Source organism: Plecotus auritus (genome assembly GCF_963455305.1).
Source record: "Plecotus auritus genome assembly, chromosome: 7".
Lineage (NCBI taxonomy): Eukaryota > Metazoa > Chordata > Mammalia > Chiroptera > Vespertilionidae > Plecotus > Plecotus auritus.
This window is the reverse complement of record NC_137774.1, coordinates 19,877,894-19,891,436: the sequence shown is the minus strand read 5'-3', so window position 1 is coordinate 19,891,436 and position 13,543 is coordinate 19,877,894. Positions and strand designations below refer to the sequence as shown.

Sequence of the window (13,543 nt, the reverse complement as noted above, 5' to 3'; positions counted from 1 at the left end):
GGCACATATCCAGTCTTCTGAATCTCATAATGAGGGGCGAGAAGTCTCCTTGTCAAGAGAGAAATTAGGGTGCTGGGAATACGTTTCAGAGCAAGACTTGTGTGCATGTTCCTAACAGGCTGTCTGCTGCTGAAGCGTTATGAGGCTTTGTTCGACGTCCAAGGAGTTCGCCCTTCCACGCTTACCCTTGTAACATCACTCCACCAAGAGCATCAACTTCCCATCTTGGTTTTCAATGGCTCCGGGGGAGCTCTAGCCCTTTTACCGCAATGTGAGCTGGGGAGTGGTGAGCTGCTCGCGAGAGCAACAGAATGTATTTGCTGAAGGACAGGGGTCCCGGTGCTCTCAGCGTTCACTCACTGTTCTCCACACGACTACTTCGTGACTACCTAGTATTCATCACACATTTACTGAGCACCTACTGTGTGCAAATGACCCCGCACACCGCCAAGCGTGCCAGTTCACCTCTCCCACTGGGCTGCCGGCACCCTGGCCCCTGACACTTTCCTGTTGGTTCTCTCACTGAGATCGGGTCTCACTGTGATCTTTCCGCTATTCTATCCAAGGTTGGACGATGTACTGCCAAGATACAAACAAATGGCAGCTAGTCCAAGCTACGGACATTTTTTGACCTAGTTCCTCTCTTTAGGTCAGTTTTCTACCAACAACACAACACCACTCTTCAAGGGAAGCCTCATTTTGCTCTGATCCGCCCCTAGTTGCCCCTTGTCGGCCGAAGACCTCGGAGACAGGCTTTGCTGCGGAGTCGTACTTCCTCACGTGAGGTCTGCGGCTTCAGACTTCAGACTCAGATTTGCTGGCGGGGCCCAGGGACCTGAACGTGAGTATCTCCCGGTCCCTCTGAGGCTAACAGAAGACCTTCACTCTAAGAGAAATCAAACTGTGCCTTCCACAAGCCACCCACCCCGGGCAGCAGTGCCCTGCCACCCTCACCCCTGACGCCCGCTCTTAGCGCTCCAAGTCCTGCCCCTCCTGTAGGGCACCTCGCAACCCACTGCCATGGAAGTGATCAGCCCCAATTCGTCTTCCTCCTGTAGTTCTTACACACAGGCTTCTCCCTCAGCTCGGCTTTAAGTAATATCACGCTTCACATACTGAACCAAGTATGCTCCAAACGTACTCACGAGACCCGGAAACACTTTCATGCAAATGGTTCCTGCGTTTTAGTGATTATCTACCATCAGCAGTTATGTCTGGACTCCAGAGCAAAAGCAGAGGCCCTGCCCTGGACCTACTGATTCAGGATCTTGGGGGGCTTGAATGCCTAATTGACAAAGCTCCCAGGTGAAGCTGAGAGCACCCCAGGTTAGGACTGCTGCTCTGGGCAACCCCCAGACCAAGTCCCTCAAGCTAAGAGGACTCATTTTATTTTCAAGATGAATGTGATGTTTCTCTCTCATCAATGTTTCTATCTCTCTCCTTTCCCTTCTTCTCTCTTCCTTCCCTTCTGAATTTCTTCCACAAAAACCAAATAGAAGAACATAATAGTTCAACATGAAGAGCGAATCCTTTGACCTGTGGCCCGTTTACACAAAGTCTATTTAAAATGGCTACGCGTGTCCTCAGAAGGGCCTTCAGAACTGCGGGATGCTTCCCCAACTACTTCTTTGTACTCCGTTGGGTTTTTCAGTTTTCTTACTTGAGCAACTTTTCCTTTTTAAAGGGATGTCATTTTGCTATGATAAAGCCATGAAGGGTTTTTCTGTATTTTTTAAATAGTCTTACATATACCTTTCCTTAATTTCCAATACTTTTTTCACTTCTTAACCATTAGTAGGCAGTCTGTGTCCCCTTAACTGGTACATAAAACGAAGTCGCCATATCACTTTAGTGGCCTCTGCTCATCAGCTATTTTTTCCCTTACTGTGAGCCCCTTCAACAAGTTTTTCAAACTACTTCTGTTTAAAAAAAAAAAAAGTATAATTATTTTGCCATCTCCTATGCCCATTTTTTGGTAAAGATAATGACTAAAAGAAAAATGGCTGCAAAGAGTCAGGATGAATGAGAAGAACGAGACCTGGGCAGCTACAAAAGGAATGGTCAGGGCTTGAGTACACCCAGGTTCCTCTGCACCACCCAGTTACACTGCTCCCAGGCCAGCCTTCAAGGCCCTGCACTCCCCAAGCCCCTCCACATTCCCTACCCAGGACCCCGGCTCTGTCCTCTCTCAGCCCAGGGACCAGTCAGCAGAGATCAAGAGGGAAAATGGTGAGGAGAAACCTCAGGAGCCCCTGTGCACTCTGGCACCCCCACTTCCCTCCTGCCCACCCCACCCCCTGTGGCTGCATCCCCGCCTCTCTCCACCTCTGGGGCTGGAAGGCAGCAGAATTGGGACACAGGATGGGAAAATCAGATTCAAGAAGACTCGGTCCTGCTGTAATTACTTGGGACACTTGCCAGAGACACAGCTCTCTCACCTCTGCCCTCATCTGTCACACTCACTGCCTCTGGGTGTCATCTCGATGTCTTATCTGGCTGGCTGACAGCAGAAGAGTGATGGCAGCAACAGCAGAAGAGAAGGAGAAGGGACTCCCCATACACACCCAGGATTTCTGCCGCGGCTCCTGGACCCGGATTCAGCCTCTAACTCTTCACCTCCCTCAGTCCCTGCTCGTCTTCAACCCTCTCCTCCCCCCGCCTCCCCCACACCCACACCAACTCCAAGTGAATTCTTCCACAGAAATCGCTCCAGTTTCCTTAACTCTCAATGGAAGTAACAGGGGTGCCTACCTGTGAAAAACAGGAAATGTATTCTCAAGTGCTTAGTGCCAGCGCCAGACTTCCAGTCCATCAGATGGTTGGTTGCACCAAGTTTACATTACAGTCATGTGCTGCACAACGACGTTTTGGTCGATGGCAGACTGCATATATGACAACGGCCCCGTAAGATTATAACAGAGGTGAAAATTTTCTATCGCCTGGCAACGTCGCCATCTTGTCACAGCACAACCCATTACTCACGAGTCTGCGGTGATGCTGGAGTAAACAAACCTACTGCACTGCCAGTCGTATAAAAGTGTAACAGACAATTGTGTGCAGTACAAATATTGACAATAAACATCTATGTTGTTACTGGTTTATGTATTTACTGTACTATACTTTTTGTTATTTTAAAGTGTCCTCTTTCTACTTATAAAGTTTGCTGTCAAACCGTGTTCCACGTTAAGCCTCATATATCTTGTGCTTACTGTCTCTCTGGACGGCATCATTTTCTCTTGGGCTTGATTTAATCTCGTGCTGTTTTGTGCAGTAACACGCTGCGGAGGCTTGTAGCCCAGCAGCAGTACGCCGTGCCATATAGCCTAGGTGTGCAGTAGGCTGTACCTTCTAGGTTTGTGTAACAACACTCTGGGATGTTTGCAAAATGAAAAAATCGCCTAACGATGCATTTCTCAGACCGTATCCCCAACATGACTGTACATAGTACCTGAGTTTTGGAATAGTAGTTAAATAATTTTTGAGAACTGACTTGGCAACACAGCTGCCCTGTTTATTTCCCTTGGGGGTAAACATGTTCAAGATCTGGAAGACTGACTAGGACACAAACTAAGCACAAAGCAGTAGACTGTAACTAGCAAGGTCGGCTCTGCCCACCAGGAGGCAGCACATGGCAGGGAATCAACTCACCGATCAGAAGCCAGTAGTTCCTCAAGTAGTTGAGCTTGTTCTTCCCTTTGAGCCCAGGGTTAATCTTCAGGTCCGTGCTGGGTGTGATCACACACTCCCCTTGGTCCCCAATGGTGACACCGTCAGTCTGGGGGCCTTCCAGCAAAGGAAGGGTGCTGCCTCGAGGCTGTGGAGACAGAACTGAAGTGAGGCCTGGGCAGCCCTTGCAGGTGAACAGGCCTTCCCTTCCTGTGACTGTCCTAAGGGACTGTCCTACCTCCGGTTGGGGCTGGTCCAGGACAGTCAGAGCAAGACACAAAGGCCGAGGGACGGCAGGGGAGGCTCCCCCCTCAGGACGTGAAATGCTGTGTTGAGGTCTTTAACATGGACACCTTTTCAAATCCTTTTGTCTAGGAACTGGGAACAGGAAGGGTATGTGTGGAGTTCCAAGCGGCTACTGTGAGCAGCAGTGTAAGTGAAGGAGAATGCCAGGGCACCGAGCAATCCACAATCCATGCACCTGACCAGGGTGGAGTAAGCTCCCTCAACGAGCCCGCTGCTGGCTCGGGCACTGCTGGACCTCAAGTGAGGCTGCCCTGCTCATGGGAGCCGCTGACCAACTCGCCTCACTGGAAAGACAAATGATGCCAACCAAACACCTCAAACACCAAATGAGCAGCCAGGATCGTGAGGCTTCAGTCCAGGTCAGGAAAGGATGAAAAGGATCTGAGTAGCGAAAAGGAGGAAGGGGAGGGCCGGAGTGTGAGGTGCAGCCTGAACAAAAGCTAAGCGAGATGGACAGGGACTTCTGAGATCGGCGAGAAGACGCACGGGTTGGACCCAGCAGTGGGGAGGACGGCACCGTGGGACGGGGTGAGGAGAGCTGTGACCACCTGTGGGGGTTAGGCTTCAACACCACGGCAAAGGGAGTGACCAGGGCTTCCGGACCTAGCCAGCTGTTTGCCACGCAGCTCTCCTCGAAAGGAGAAGGTGGTATGTGCAGGAAATGTGTTTGAGGATCTAAGATCTGTGTCTTGCATTCTTAACCAACAGATGCTTATATAGGACTCAAAGTCACTTCGCAAAAATGGAACAGGAGCAGTTAGGAGTTAGCAGTTAGGAGGCTTCCCCCTCCCCCCTCACAAGGGGACTTACCACAACAGCAACCCCCTCGTGGACCATTGAGGGGGAGGCGTAGAGGCTAGTAGAGTATTTCCCAACATACAGGGTGGGCCTAGGAGGAAAACAGACACATGCATTCCACAGTCCTTTAAATTCTGGGCTTTTTGGGAGAAGAATCCCAGCCCCAGCCCCAGCCCCAGCCCCAAATACCACCCAGAAGGACAGCCAGATGAACTCCTAAGCACGCTGGTTGTGGAGGCCAGACTCCTGGCCTGGCAGCAGAACTGGACTCAGGCCCCCTCTGCCATTCACTGCCTGGTGTCCTCATCTGCAACGGGCGGGGCTGCCCTCGGCCATCCCCGCGGCGCCCACAGAAAGGACGCATGCAGGGCTCGCCGGGAGAGACTGGCGCTTGCGACCACGGCAAAGCCCCTAAGATGGTGGTTATAATTTAGAGAAAACATCCCTGCATATCATCTCATTTGCTCTTCTCCAAAAGCTCTCTCAAGTGGGAAACTGAGACTGAGGGGCTGGGTTGGAGAGCACAAGCCCGCTGAATCTTAGACACATGCACCGTAACAGTGTGGGCCTGATTTTTAAGTGAATACGACTTACAGTAAAAACTTAGAAAATACATGAAATTGGAAAATGAGTACATCTCTTATAGTCCCACTACCTGAGATATATCCAAATTGTACTATGAAGACTGTCTCTTTCCTATCCCCACCCATAATTTTAATTCATTTAATACTTAAGAATTCTGAAGTGCCAGGGGACGCCCCCGGTCCTAATATTCTGGGGTTTCTGAATGAGCCAGTCTTGGCTTTTATTTTCCTCACGGCTTCAGAGTCATCTGCTGAGCCCTGGCCCCAGTGTGTGGTGTGGCCTGCTGCGGCAGGACCAGGGTGTCAGGGTCACAGAGGCCCTCTTCTGCCCCGAGTTCCCCGACTCACGTCAGCTTGCTCTTGGCCTCCGTCTCCTTGGGGAAGGGGTACTTCCACTTGGTGATGCGCCCCACCTCCCCGGACATGAAGGTCAGGTAGCGCAGGGTCTCCACAGCGACGTTGATGTGCATCACCTTCCGCAGCCCCTCCCGCTGCCAGACGTAAAAGGCCACCACAGGGGAAGCATAGTTTTGGATCCACAGGACGTCGCCAGATTCACTGTCCACCGTCACCACCAGCCCATCACCATTGGACACAAAATGGGACATCTCTGCACAGATCAGACAAACAAAGCCACGTTGAGTCTCGCCCCATTTTGCAACCACATCCTCAGGTCCCGGCAGGTTTCGGCCACTCAGCTAGAGGAAACAAGGCTTCTGGAGTGTTCTCAGAATTCCCCCGAACAGTCCCTCTCGTTTCCAAGGAGCTCGCTCAGGCTCTCCCACAGCAACACCCTAGGAGCTGCCTGGTTTGTAAGCCTAAGACAGGATCACCCTCTGGAAGGCGAGTTACTTAGTGGCGTTCGTCAGCATTCCATTCGCTTAGTGAGAGGAAATGCTGAGCAGAAAGGAGCCAATGGGGATGCAGTTGGTAGCAATCGTTTCAAACCTACTGATCAAGCTCAAAGTCAGGGCTGAACACATCTGACCACAGAGCAGGTTTCTATCAGACCCTGACCCCGGTATTAAGCTGGCAGAATCGGTTTTTAGTTTTCATTTGAGTTGGGGGAATGTTCACTAGAGAAATAACTGGAGGGCGAGCCACATGTAGGCAGTGAGTTGTTACTGTCACAAGGTGATGCTTTTTCCTGCTTCCCACTGGGCTTCTAGCAAGTTCCTTCTGAGACACAGGGGACCGGGCAGAGTGCGCCTTCCCTCCTCTCAGGCTACCTTGCGCTGTTTTCCTTGGCTTTGCCTCCTCACTTCTCACCAGGACCTGCCTTAAGCGCTGCGTGTTGAAGTATTTACTCTAATTCCATGGGAAGTTCAGAGCCTGCTGACCAAGGGTGTCTCAAAAGAAGATCCAGCTTTTCCTCTGGAGCGAGCCCTTTCTCCTGGATCACAAGGACCGCCCAGCCTGGCAAAGCCACCCGGAGTACTCACTGTAGTCCACGTCGTCCTCGGGCAGCGAAGCTGCGTAGTCGAAGTAGGTGGCGTTCCACCGGAGCTCTCGGGTTTTGGTGTCGTACATGGTGATGGTGTATTCTGAGGACACACACCAGCCCGTTACCCGGAGGGGCCATGGCACCCACCGAGGTGCTGACCTTATCTAAATTACAACAGACAAGTCCTCCCTAAACTGCCTGCAGAAAAGTCCAGGCCATCCACGTGGAGACAGAAAAGGCCATGTGGGGAACTGAAGTCTCAGACCCATGAGCGAACCCAGCCAACAGCAAGTGGTGCAGACGAGCCACCCCTGCGGTGCCCTCGAACTCAGGACTCACAGGATCATGAGCAGTATCACAGTGTTGTTCTAAGCCACGAAGTTCTGGGGTGGTTTATTACATAGCAATAGGCAGATGATGTTAGAAACTGGTGCCTAATAAAGTGGGAAGGTGTCATAACCCAAACCCAAAACATGTGGCACTGACTGGGACCAGGTGGCAAATGGAGGCCGAAAGGTCGACGTGGAGACTGAAAGAGCAGGAAGAAAACTGCTACTGGAAGCCGAAAAGGGGTAACTCAGGTTATGGGGTGGTGACACAATTACCTAATGAACTTGTGCATCTGGCTAAAGAGATTTCCACGCAGAATGCAGAAAGCACCAAATGGCTTCTCTCAACTGCATATGATACATTGCAAGACAGATAAACTAAAGAAGAAACAATTCGGTTTTCGAGCTGAATAGAGAGGAAATATAGAGGGTGCAGGACTGACCTTCCAGCTGAAAAAGATTCTCAATGTAAAAAATGGCTTTAGGGCAAAGATGAAGTCCAGGGTGCTATCAGCAAAAAATGGCCTCAGGGTCCAGATCAAATCAAGGGTGAGGCAGTTAGCCCTTGTCGAATAGCTCAGTTGGTTAAAATGTTGTGGTTGCAGGTTCAATCCCCGGTCAGGGCACATATAAGAAGCAACCAATGAATGCATGAATATGTAGAACAACAAATCGATACTTCTCTCTCTAAAAATCGATTAAAAAACATAAAGTGAGGCAGTAAGACCCTTCTTTGAGACCTCAGAGAGATTTAAGGTGGTATTTCAGACCTCCTGCTATTAAGGTAGCACTTCCTAGACCTTCTGCTAGATAAGAGGGTTCTAAGAACTGTGAGAGTGTGGTCCATAGCACAAAGTAGAGAGGTTTGTGGGTTTGGTTTAACCTTCTAGAATGGACTGTAATTTGACACATGCAAAATCTATTTCCCCAGCCCCTGGTTCTGGGCTGGCTTCCTGACTTGCTTTGACCAGCAGACGGCAGTGGAAGGGAGGTTCCGGGACTTCTGAGCCCAGGCCTTAGAGGCACTGTTACTTAAGGGGAGGACCCTGCCATCGTGGAAAGAGGTCCAGGCTCTCTGTGTGGTGCTGAGCCAAGGCCCCAGGCACCTGAGTGAGCCCAGCCAACAGCATGTGGAGACCACTGATCCCTGTTGAGCCCTCCCTGAATTTCTGACTCAAGGAATCCTGATCAATAAAGTGTTGGTGCTTGAAGCCACTAAGTGAGGGTGGCTTGTTAAGCAGCAATAGATAATGAAACAATAGAGACCTTCCTGCTCACGTAACAGGAGAGCCACCCAGCTTCTACAGGGCCCCGGAGGAGCCTCACTCACTCTTAGAAAAGCACTGTTTCCACAGCACCTGGAGGAAGGTGCCATCTCTTTTTTAAAGCCTTGGCTACCTGAATGTTTAGACAAACTTAGTGCTCAATTGTAATGATTTTTTTTAATCCTCACCTGAGGACATGTTCATTGATTTTAGAGAGGAAGGGAGAGAGGGGCAGAGACGAAGAGAGGGAAAGGGGGTGGGGAGAGGGAGAGGGACAGGGAGAGAGAAAGAAAAAGAGAGAGAAAGGGGGGGTCGGGGGGAGAGGAACATCAATGTGAGAGAAAAACATCGATTAGTTGCCTCCCATTTGCGCCCTGACTGGAGATTGAACCCATAACCTTTTGGTTTATGGGTGACGCTCCAACCAACCGAGCCAGCCAGCCAGGGCTGTAATGATTTCTTCCTAGGTTTTGGGTATAATTTTTTCCTTCTAAATGTTTCTTGCTTCCCCTTTTAGCTCTGTGTTAATTGTCTATTCCACAATTTGTATGGAGTGCTGGAAGATGTCAGGTGCCGCACACGTACGATGAATAAGGCAGATCCCTGCAGTGAAAGGCCTCAGCACCCACCCACTGGCTCGCTTCAACGTCTGGGCACCTGCTACATGTCGGACAGGTGCCCGGTGTGGAGATATGGCAGGTGAGCAAAGCCAAGACCTGCCCTTGGGAAGCTGATGGTGTAGTGCAGGAGGCAGAAAAATAGGCAAATATGATTTAGAAACATGTAGTGACAAGTATTAAAAAGAAGACAAGGCTGAAAAAAGAGGTGAGGAGGGTGCTGCTGATGCCTTAAAGGGCCAGAGATTGGCAGTGAGTTGGTGGTTTTAATGGGCCCACACAGCGTGCGTGCCCTGAGGATGGAAGAGCTGCTGTCCTGGGCAGGGATGGGGAGCTGAGGTGAGGAAGAGCCCTCACAGCAAGGGTGCCTTTTGAGCAGCAACGTGAAAGGAGACAGGATGTTGGCCAGACAGGCAAAAACGTGCATACCTGGTAGAGAGGGACCCACAACTCCCAAGTTTTTTAAAATAGCACTGCTTATTCTGGGAGCTGTGGGTAGTTTATCTTCATTGGAAAATGTTGAAATGAGGGAAACGTAGCTAGGGAGGAGGGGAAAGAATCAGCAGCTGTAGGCTTGTGGGCTGCGTACAGATCTGACTGTAACCCTCAGGCAATGAGGAGCCACAGAGGGTCTAGAAAGGGGAACCACGTGGTAAGATCTGTGCAGGAGAAGACAGCTCTGGCCGCCTTCTCCATAAGGAAGCCCAGAGGCAGAGACCCGTGGGGAGGCTAGTTCAGGCAGGTTTGTACACGACAAAAGGCTCCTTCTTACCTGTGCGCCCAAGGTACAGAAGAGAGGTCGAAGGGCAGAGGCTATCTGCAAAGGCCGATGACAAAGTCTGCTGTTTCTCCCCGGTGAGAAGGTCAATGACATACCAAATGTCCTGCTTTTTACCTGAAATGTCACAAGGACACACTGTGGTTTACACTCGTCCTATATGGAAAAGTATCACTGCTGAACCAGCAGCCCAAGGAGGTCCTCTGTCCAAGGGACAGGCCATTATCTCGTTACCCTGCTCCGAGGTGGGAATGGTAACGTGGAGATAAAACGAACGCTTGGGACACCGGGTCTCATAATAATGGGGTAACCCAATCATGTATAAAAATTTCTCCGAACCTAGTAACTCGTACCGTCCTGTTTGATTAGTGGCCTTAAATACTACAAGTCTGGCCTGGAAAGGGCAAGGCTTTCCCCACAGACTAGGATCTATATAAATCCCGAAGTGCACGCAGGGGTTCAGCGCGCTGCTAACCATCATCCCTGTATCTCAACCTTCCTACTGATGAGCTCGCGTGGAAGAGGATCTAGAGTGGCTGTTTCTGACTCTGATTAGCTGGTGCCTGTCACTGGGCAGTGGAGCTGGTTGCAACCTGGTGCTAATGACATCAAAGTTATCTCAGCCCCTGTCCCAGTCAGGAAGTTATTCCCAGCCACGGGCTACACCTCTCACCTCAGTCAGCTGATTCAAAGGTATGATCAGGTGAGCGGCATAGCCACACAACTCTTAGGAAAACTCAGAGATGTGCATCTACAGTACACACACCAGAGCATCATGGGAGTGATGAGTCCGTAGCATGGGCCTCCCATCTGAAGGTCAACACATTCACTATGATGTGTGTGCATCTCTTCCTAACTCACTGGCCAAGTTTCCTATTTCAAGGGACTGTCAGAAGCAGTGCTAAGCTGCCAGGGAGAGTCCGGGTATTCGAATTTGCTAAGGCCGTGCTTAGCTCTAACAGATGTGGCATACATGCCAAGTCCACATGTGCGACACATGTCCACAGGTCCTAACTTTCTGTTCTCAGCAACAAATCTTAATATGAAAAAGATCTGACGACAGAGCGAAAACATCACCCAACAGCTGTGACCGTGGTCCCTTTCCATCTGGCACGGCGCCTCTCTGGTAACTTCGAGGACCACTGCAGTCTCCATAACTCAGCACCACTTTCATGGATGGAGAGGACAACTGCCACACTTTTAAATGTGCGTAATGAACTCACTTAAGAGGCACCACCCAAAGGTGATGGAACCACAAGATCCTAAATGCAGCCTAAGTGACGAATCGCTGGAAGGCCAAATAGAAACCAGTGATAGATGGTCAGAAGGTGCTCAGAGGGGCCTGGGGCGTAGCACAGAGGAGAGAAAGCCTGGGCTGGTCCTTTCCCTAATTCCCTCGCTGGGGGGAGGTCCTCACTCTGAAGGTGTGGAAGGAAGCCAGAGCCAGAGTCCCTAGCAAGAACTTACTATTTGGCCTGCACTAGAGGCTCAGAAATACACATACAGGCTCCCCCACCCCCAGGCATGAATAGGCACTGAGCACTTTCAGTTCCTCCAGAAACTGGTGTATAAATACAGGATATTATTACGACTACGATTTCAAGATAAATACAGCTCTCCTTTGTGTTACAAATGCATTTTTATTGACATTCTGGCAGTGATGTGGTACAGGGAAAGCAGGTGATCCGATGCTTTGGGAGATGTGGCCCCTGTGGGTGTTAAGCGCAGTTTTTATCCAATATTCTGATAGCAGGAAATACTAAGACAGCCCTATAATGAATAGGCAAGAGCCTGGCTTCCCTTTCTTGGCTCACACCATTGTATTCACTTAAAATTTCGGCCAATTGCTTCTGGGTATGTTGCAATCTTTAAATCGCAGGGGTAGGTCAACACACAGCTAAAAGCTTGTTAAATGAGTAACCATATTAATGGTGTGGAGTCTGTTCCCAAGCGGGGAGCCCTTTCTTAATTGTTCAGCTGATCCAGGCGCGAACAAGCCCAACTCAGGCAGGAAAGACCTTTCCCAGAAGGGCTGGCGAGGGAACTGCACCTCTCTCTCAGAGACGCCACCTGCCCAGCTCCTGGGCTCATTTCCAAAGAGCTCAAAGTTTCAGCGCGGAAAACAGGAACTCTTACCCATGTAGAGAATCCCATCTGAACTTCGGCATGGCGATGCCTGTACCAACTCCGGGATGGTAAAGGGAAGTTTCTTTAAAAAAAAAAAAAAAGGCAAAGGGAAAAATAAGTTAACCAAGTCTTATGCAATTATTACAATTTTCACAGTATACTCTGTTTTTGTTACCCAATTCTGCTAAAAAGAGAGGAACACTGTTGATGGCAGATGGGCGTTTTCCTAACTGGAGACCAAGGAGAAGGGGTGCCCTAGGCTCCCAGATCCATTTTGGACAAGCCCCCGGCTCCCAGGTGCCTGGCACCATAAACACTAACTCCTTTACTCCACGGGCCCCCCAAAGTCTCTTTTCCGGAGCACTCTTGGGGGCGACACAGACCTTTTTCTGAAAAGACTTACACAAATATGGAGAGTTACACAATCTTTGAAACTCTAAGGGGGCAGGAAGAATTCGCCCGTCTTGGAAAATTGGCCCAGAGCCAGCTAAGACTGAGTAGAATGTCAATGCTTTTCAGGGTGAGAGTGAGCCATGAGATTAATTCTGAAGAGCAGCAATCCCCATGCCCAGCGGGAGCTTCGAGAAAAAGAAGTCATCATTACGTGGGCAACATAGGAGCCTGAAGTAGAAGAGAAGTTTTGATGTTTTTTTCAGTAAATAATTCTCTACTGAAAAACAGAGGACAAATCGAACCTTTTGGTATTAAAAGGAAGTCATGGTAAGTGCCAGGAAAAGAAACTCAGAGGAATCCACATTGTTTCAGCTGCATTTCATCATAAAACCGATTCTGCTGAGCCTCCAGCTGACATCTGACGAGTCCTTTTGGTGAAGGTTTGTTTCAGTGTGCTTTATTTTTGGAACATTCTGTGTTTTTGAAACCGTTCTATAGATAACTGCCTCCACTATGCTGCCACCTTTTTCTCCACGAAAGATTTCTCTCCTGCTTCAATAAACAGAACTTTAAATAATTAATCACTTGGACTTTCCCATCATCCCAAGGTTTAAGCTAAGCCTTAGAAAAGGAAAAATGCCACAGGGTGGCTGTAATGACTGGGCTTCTGCCAGATGTTTCTGAGAATCAGAAAGTCACTGCAAGGCTTCCAGCCTGAGTCCTGTGCTCTCTGCTGAGCCTCCCGATTCAGGGCCTGAGCGGCAACATGTTGCTCCTGGCGCTGCTAACCCACAACACAGGAAGGCATCATGTGGGGCGGAGGTCAGAGCATCCTTTGGAAGTTCGAGAGCTCTTCAAGTCTCAAGTCCAACGTGAAGCTGTGGACTTGGCATGTTCCTTCACCCGCCCCCCCCAGGCACAGTTTCCACTCCTCGAGTATGGGGGCAACACTGACATCCCGGAGGGCTGCTTAGAGGTTCAGATGAGACAACGTATACAAGTTGCTGGACTCAGTTTCTGGCTAACAAAGCGCTTCAGCAATGGAGGCTCAAGTGATGTGGAGAGAAATGTTGAAGGTGAAACACACAGACCTCTACACAAGGTCTGCCCTTCTCCCACCTGTTTCAGTCACAGGTATTCATCAAATAATTTTAAAATACCCAAATTAAGGCTCATAAGCCACCTACAGTCTAGACCAGTGGTTCTCAATCTTGGCTGCACATTAGAGGCTTTTTA

The 13,543-nt window shown here is 49.8% G+C and overlaps 1 protein-coding gene across 2 annotated transcripts in view; it reads right to left on the bottom strand.

The window, feature by feature from the left end:
- Positions 1 to 13,543, bottom strand: part of ERN1 (endoplasmic reticulum to nucleus signaling 1) — a 69,284-nt gene that overhangs the window by 15,930 nt on the left and 39,811 nt on the right. Inside the window, exons 5-10 of one of the 2 annotated variants that reach the window (XM_080682447.1) lie at positions 11,924 to 11,996; positions 9,782 to 9,904; positions 6,797 to 6,898; positions 5,703 to 5,964; positions 4,783 to 4,861; positions 3,649 to 3,814 (exon numbers count right to left, since the gene is read on the bottom strand). In XM_080682447.1, coding sequence (XP_080538573.1) covers positions 3,649 to 3,814; positions 4,783 to 4,861; positions 5,703 to 5,964; positions 6,797 to 6,898; positions 9,782 to 9,904; positions 11,924 to 11,996 — 805 coding nt within the window. The remainder of the gene's footprint in view (positions 1 to 3,648; positions 3,815 to 4,782; positions 4,862 to 5,702; positions 5,965 to 6,796; positions 6,899 to 9,781; positions 9,905 to 11,923; positions 11,997 to 13,543) is intronic. The other variant, XM_080682448.1, reaches the window with a different exon arrangement.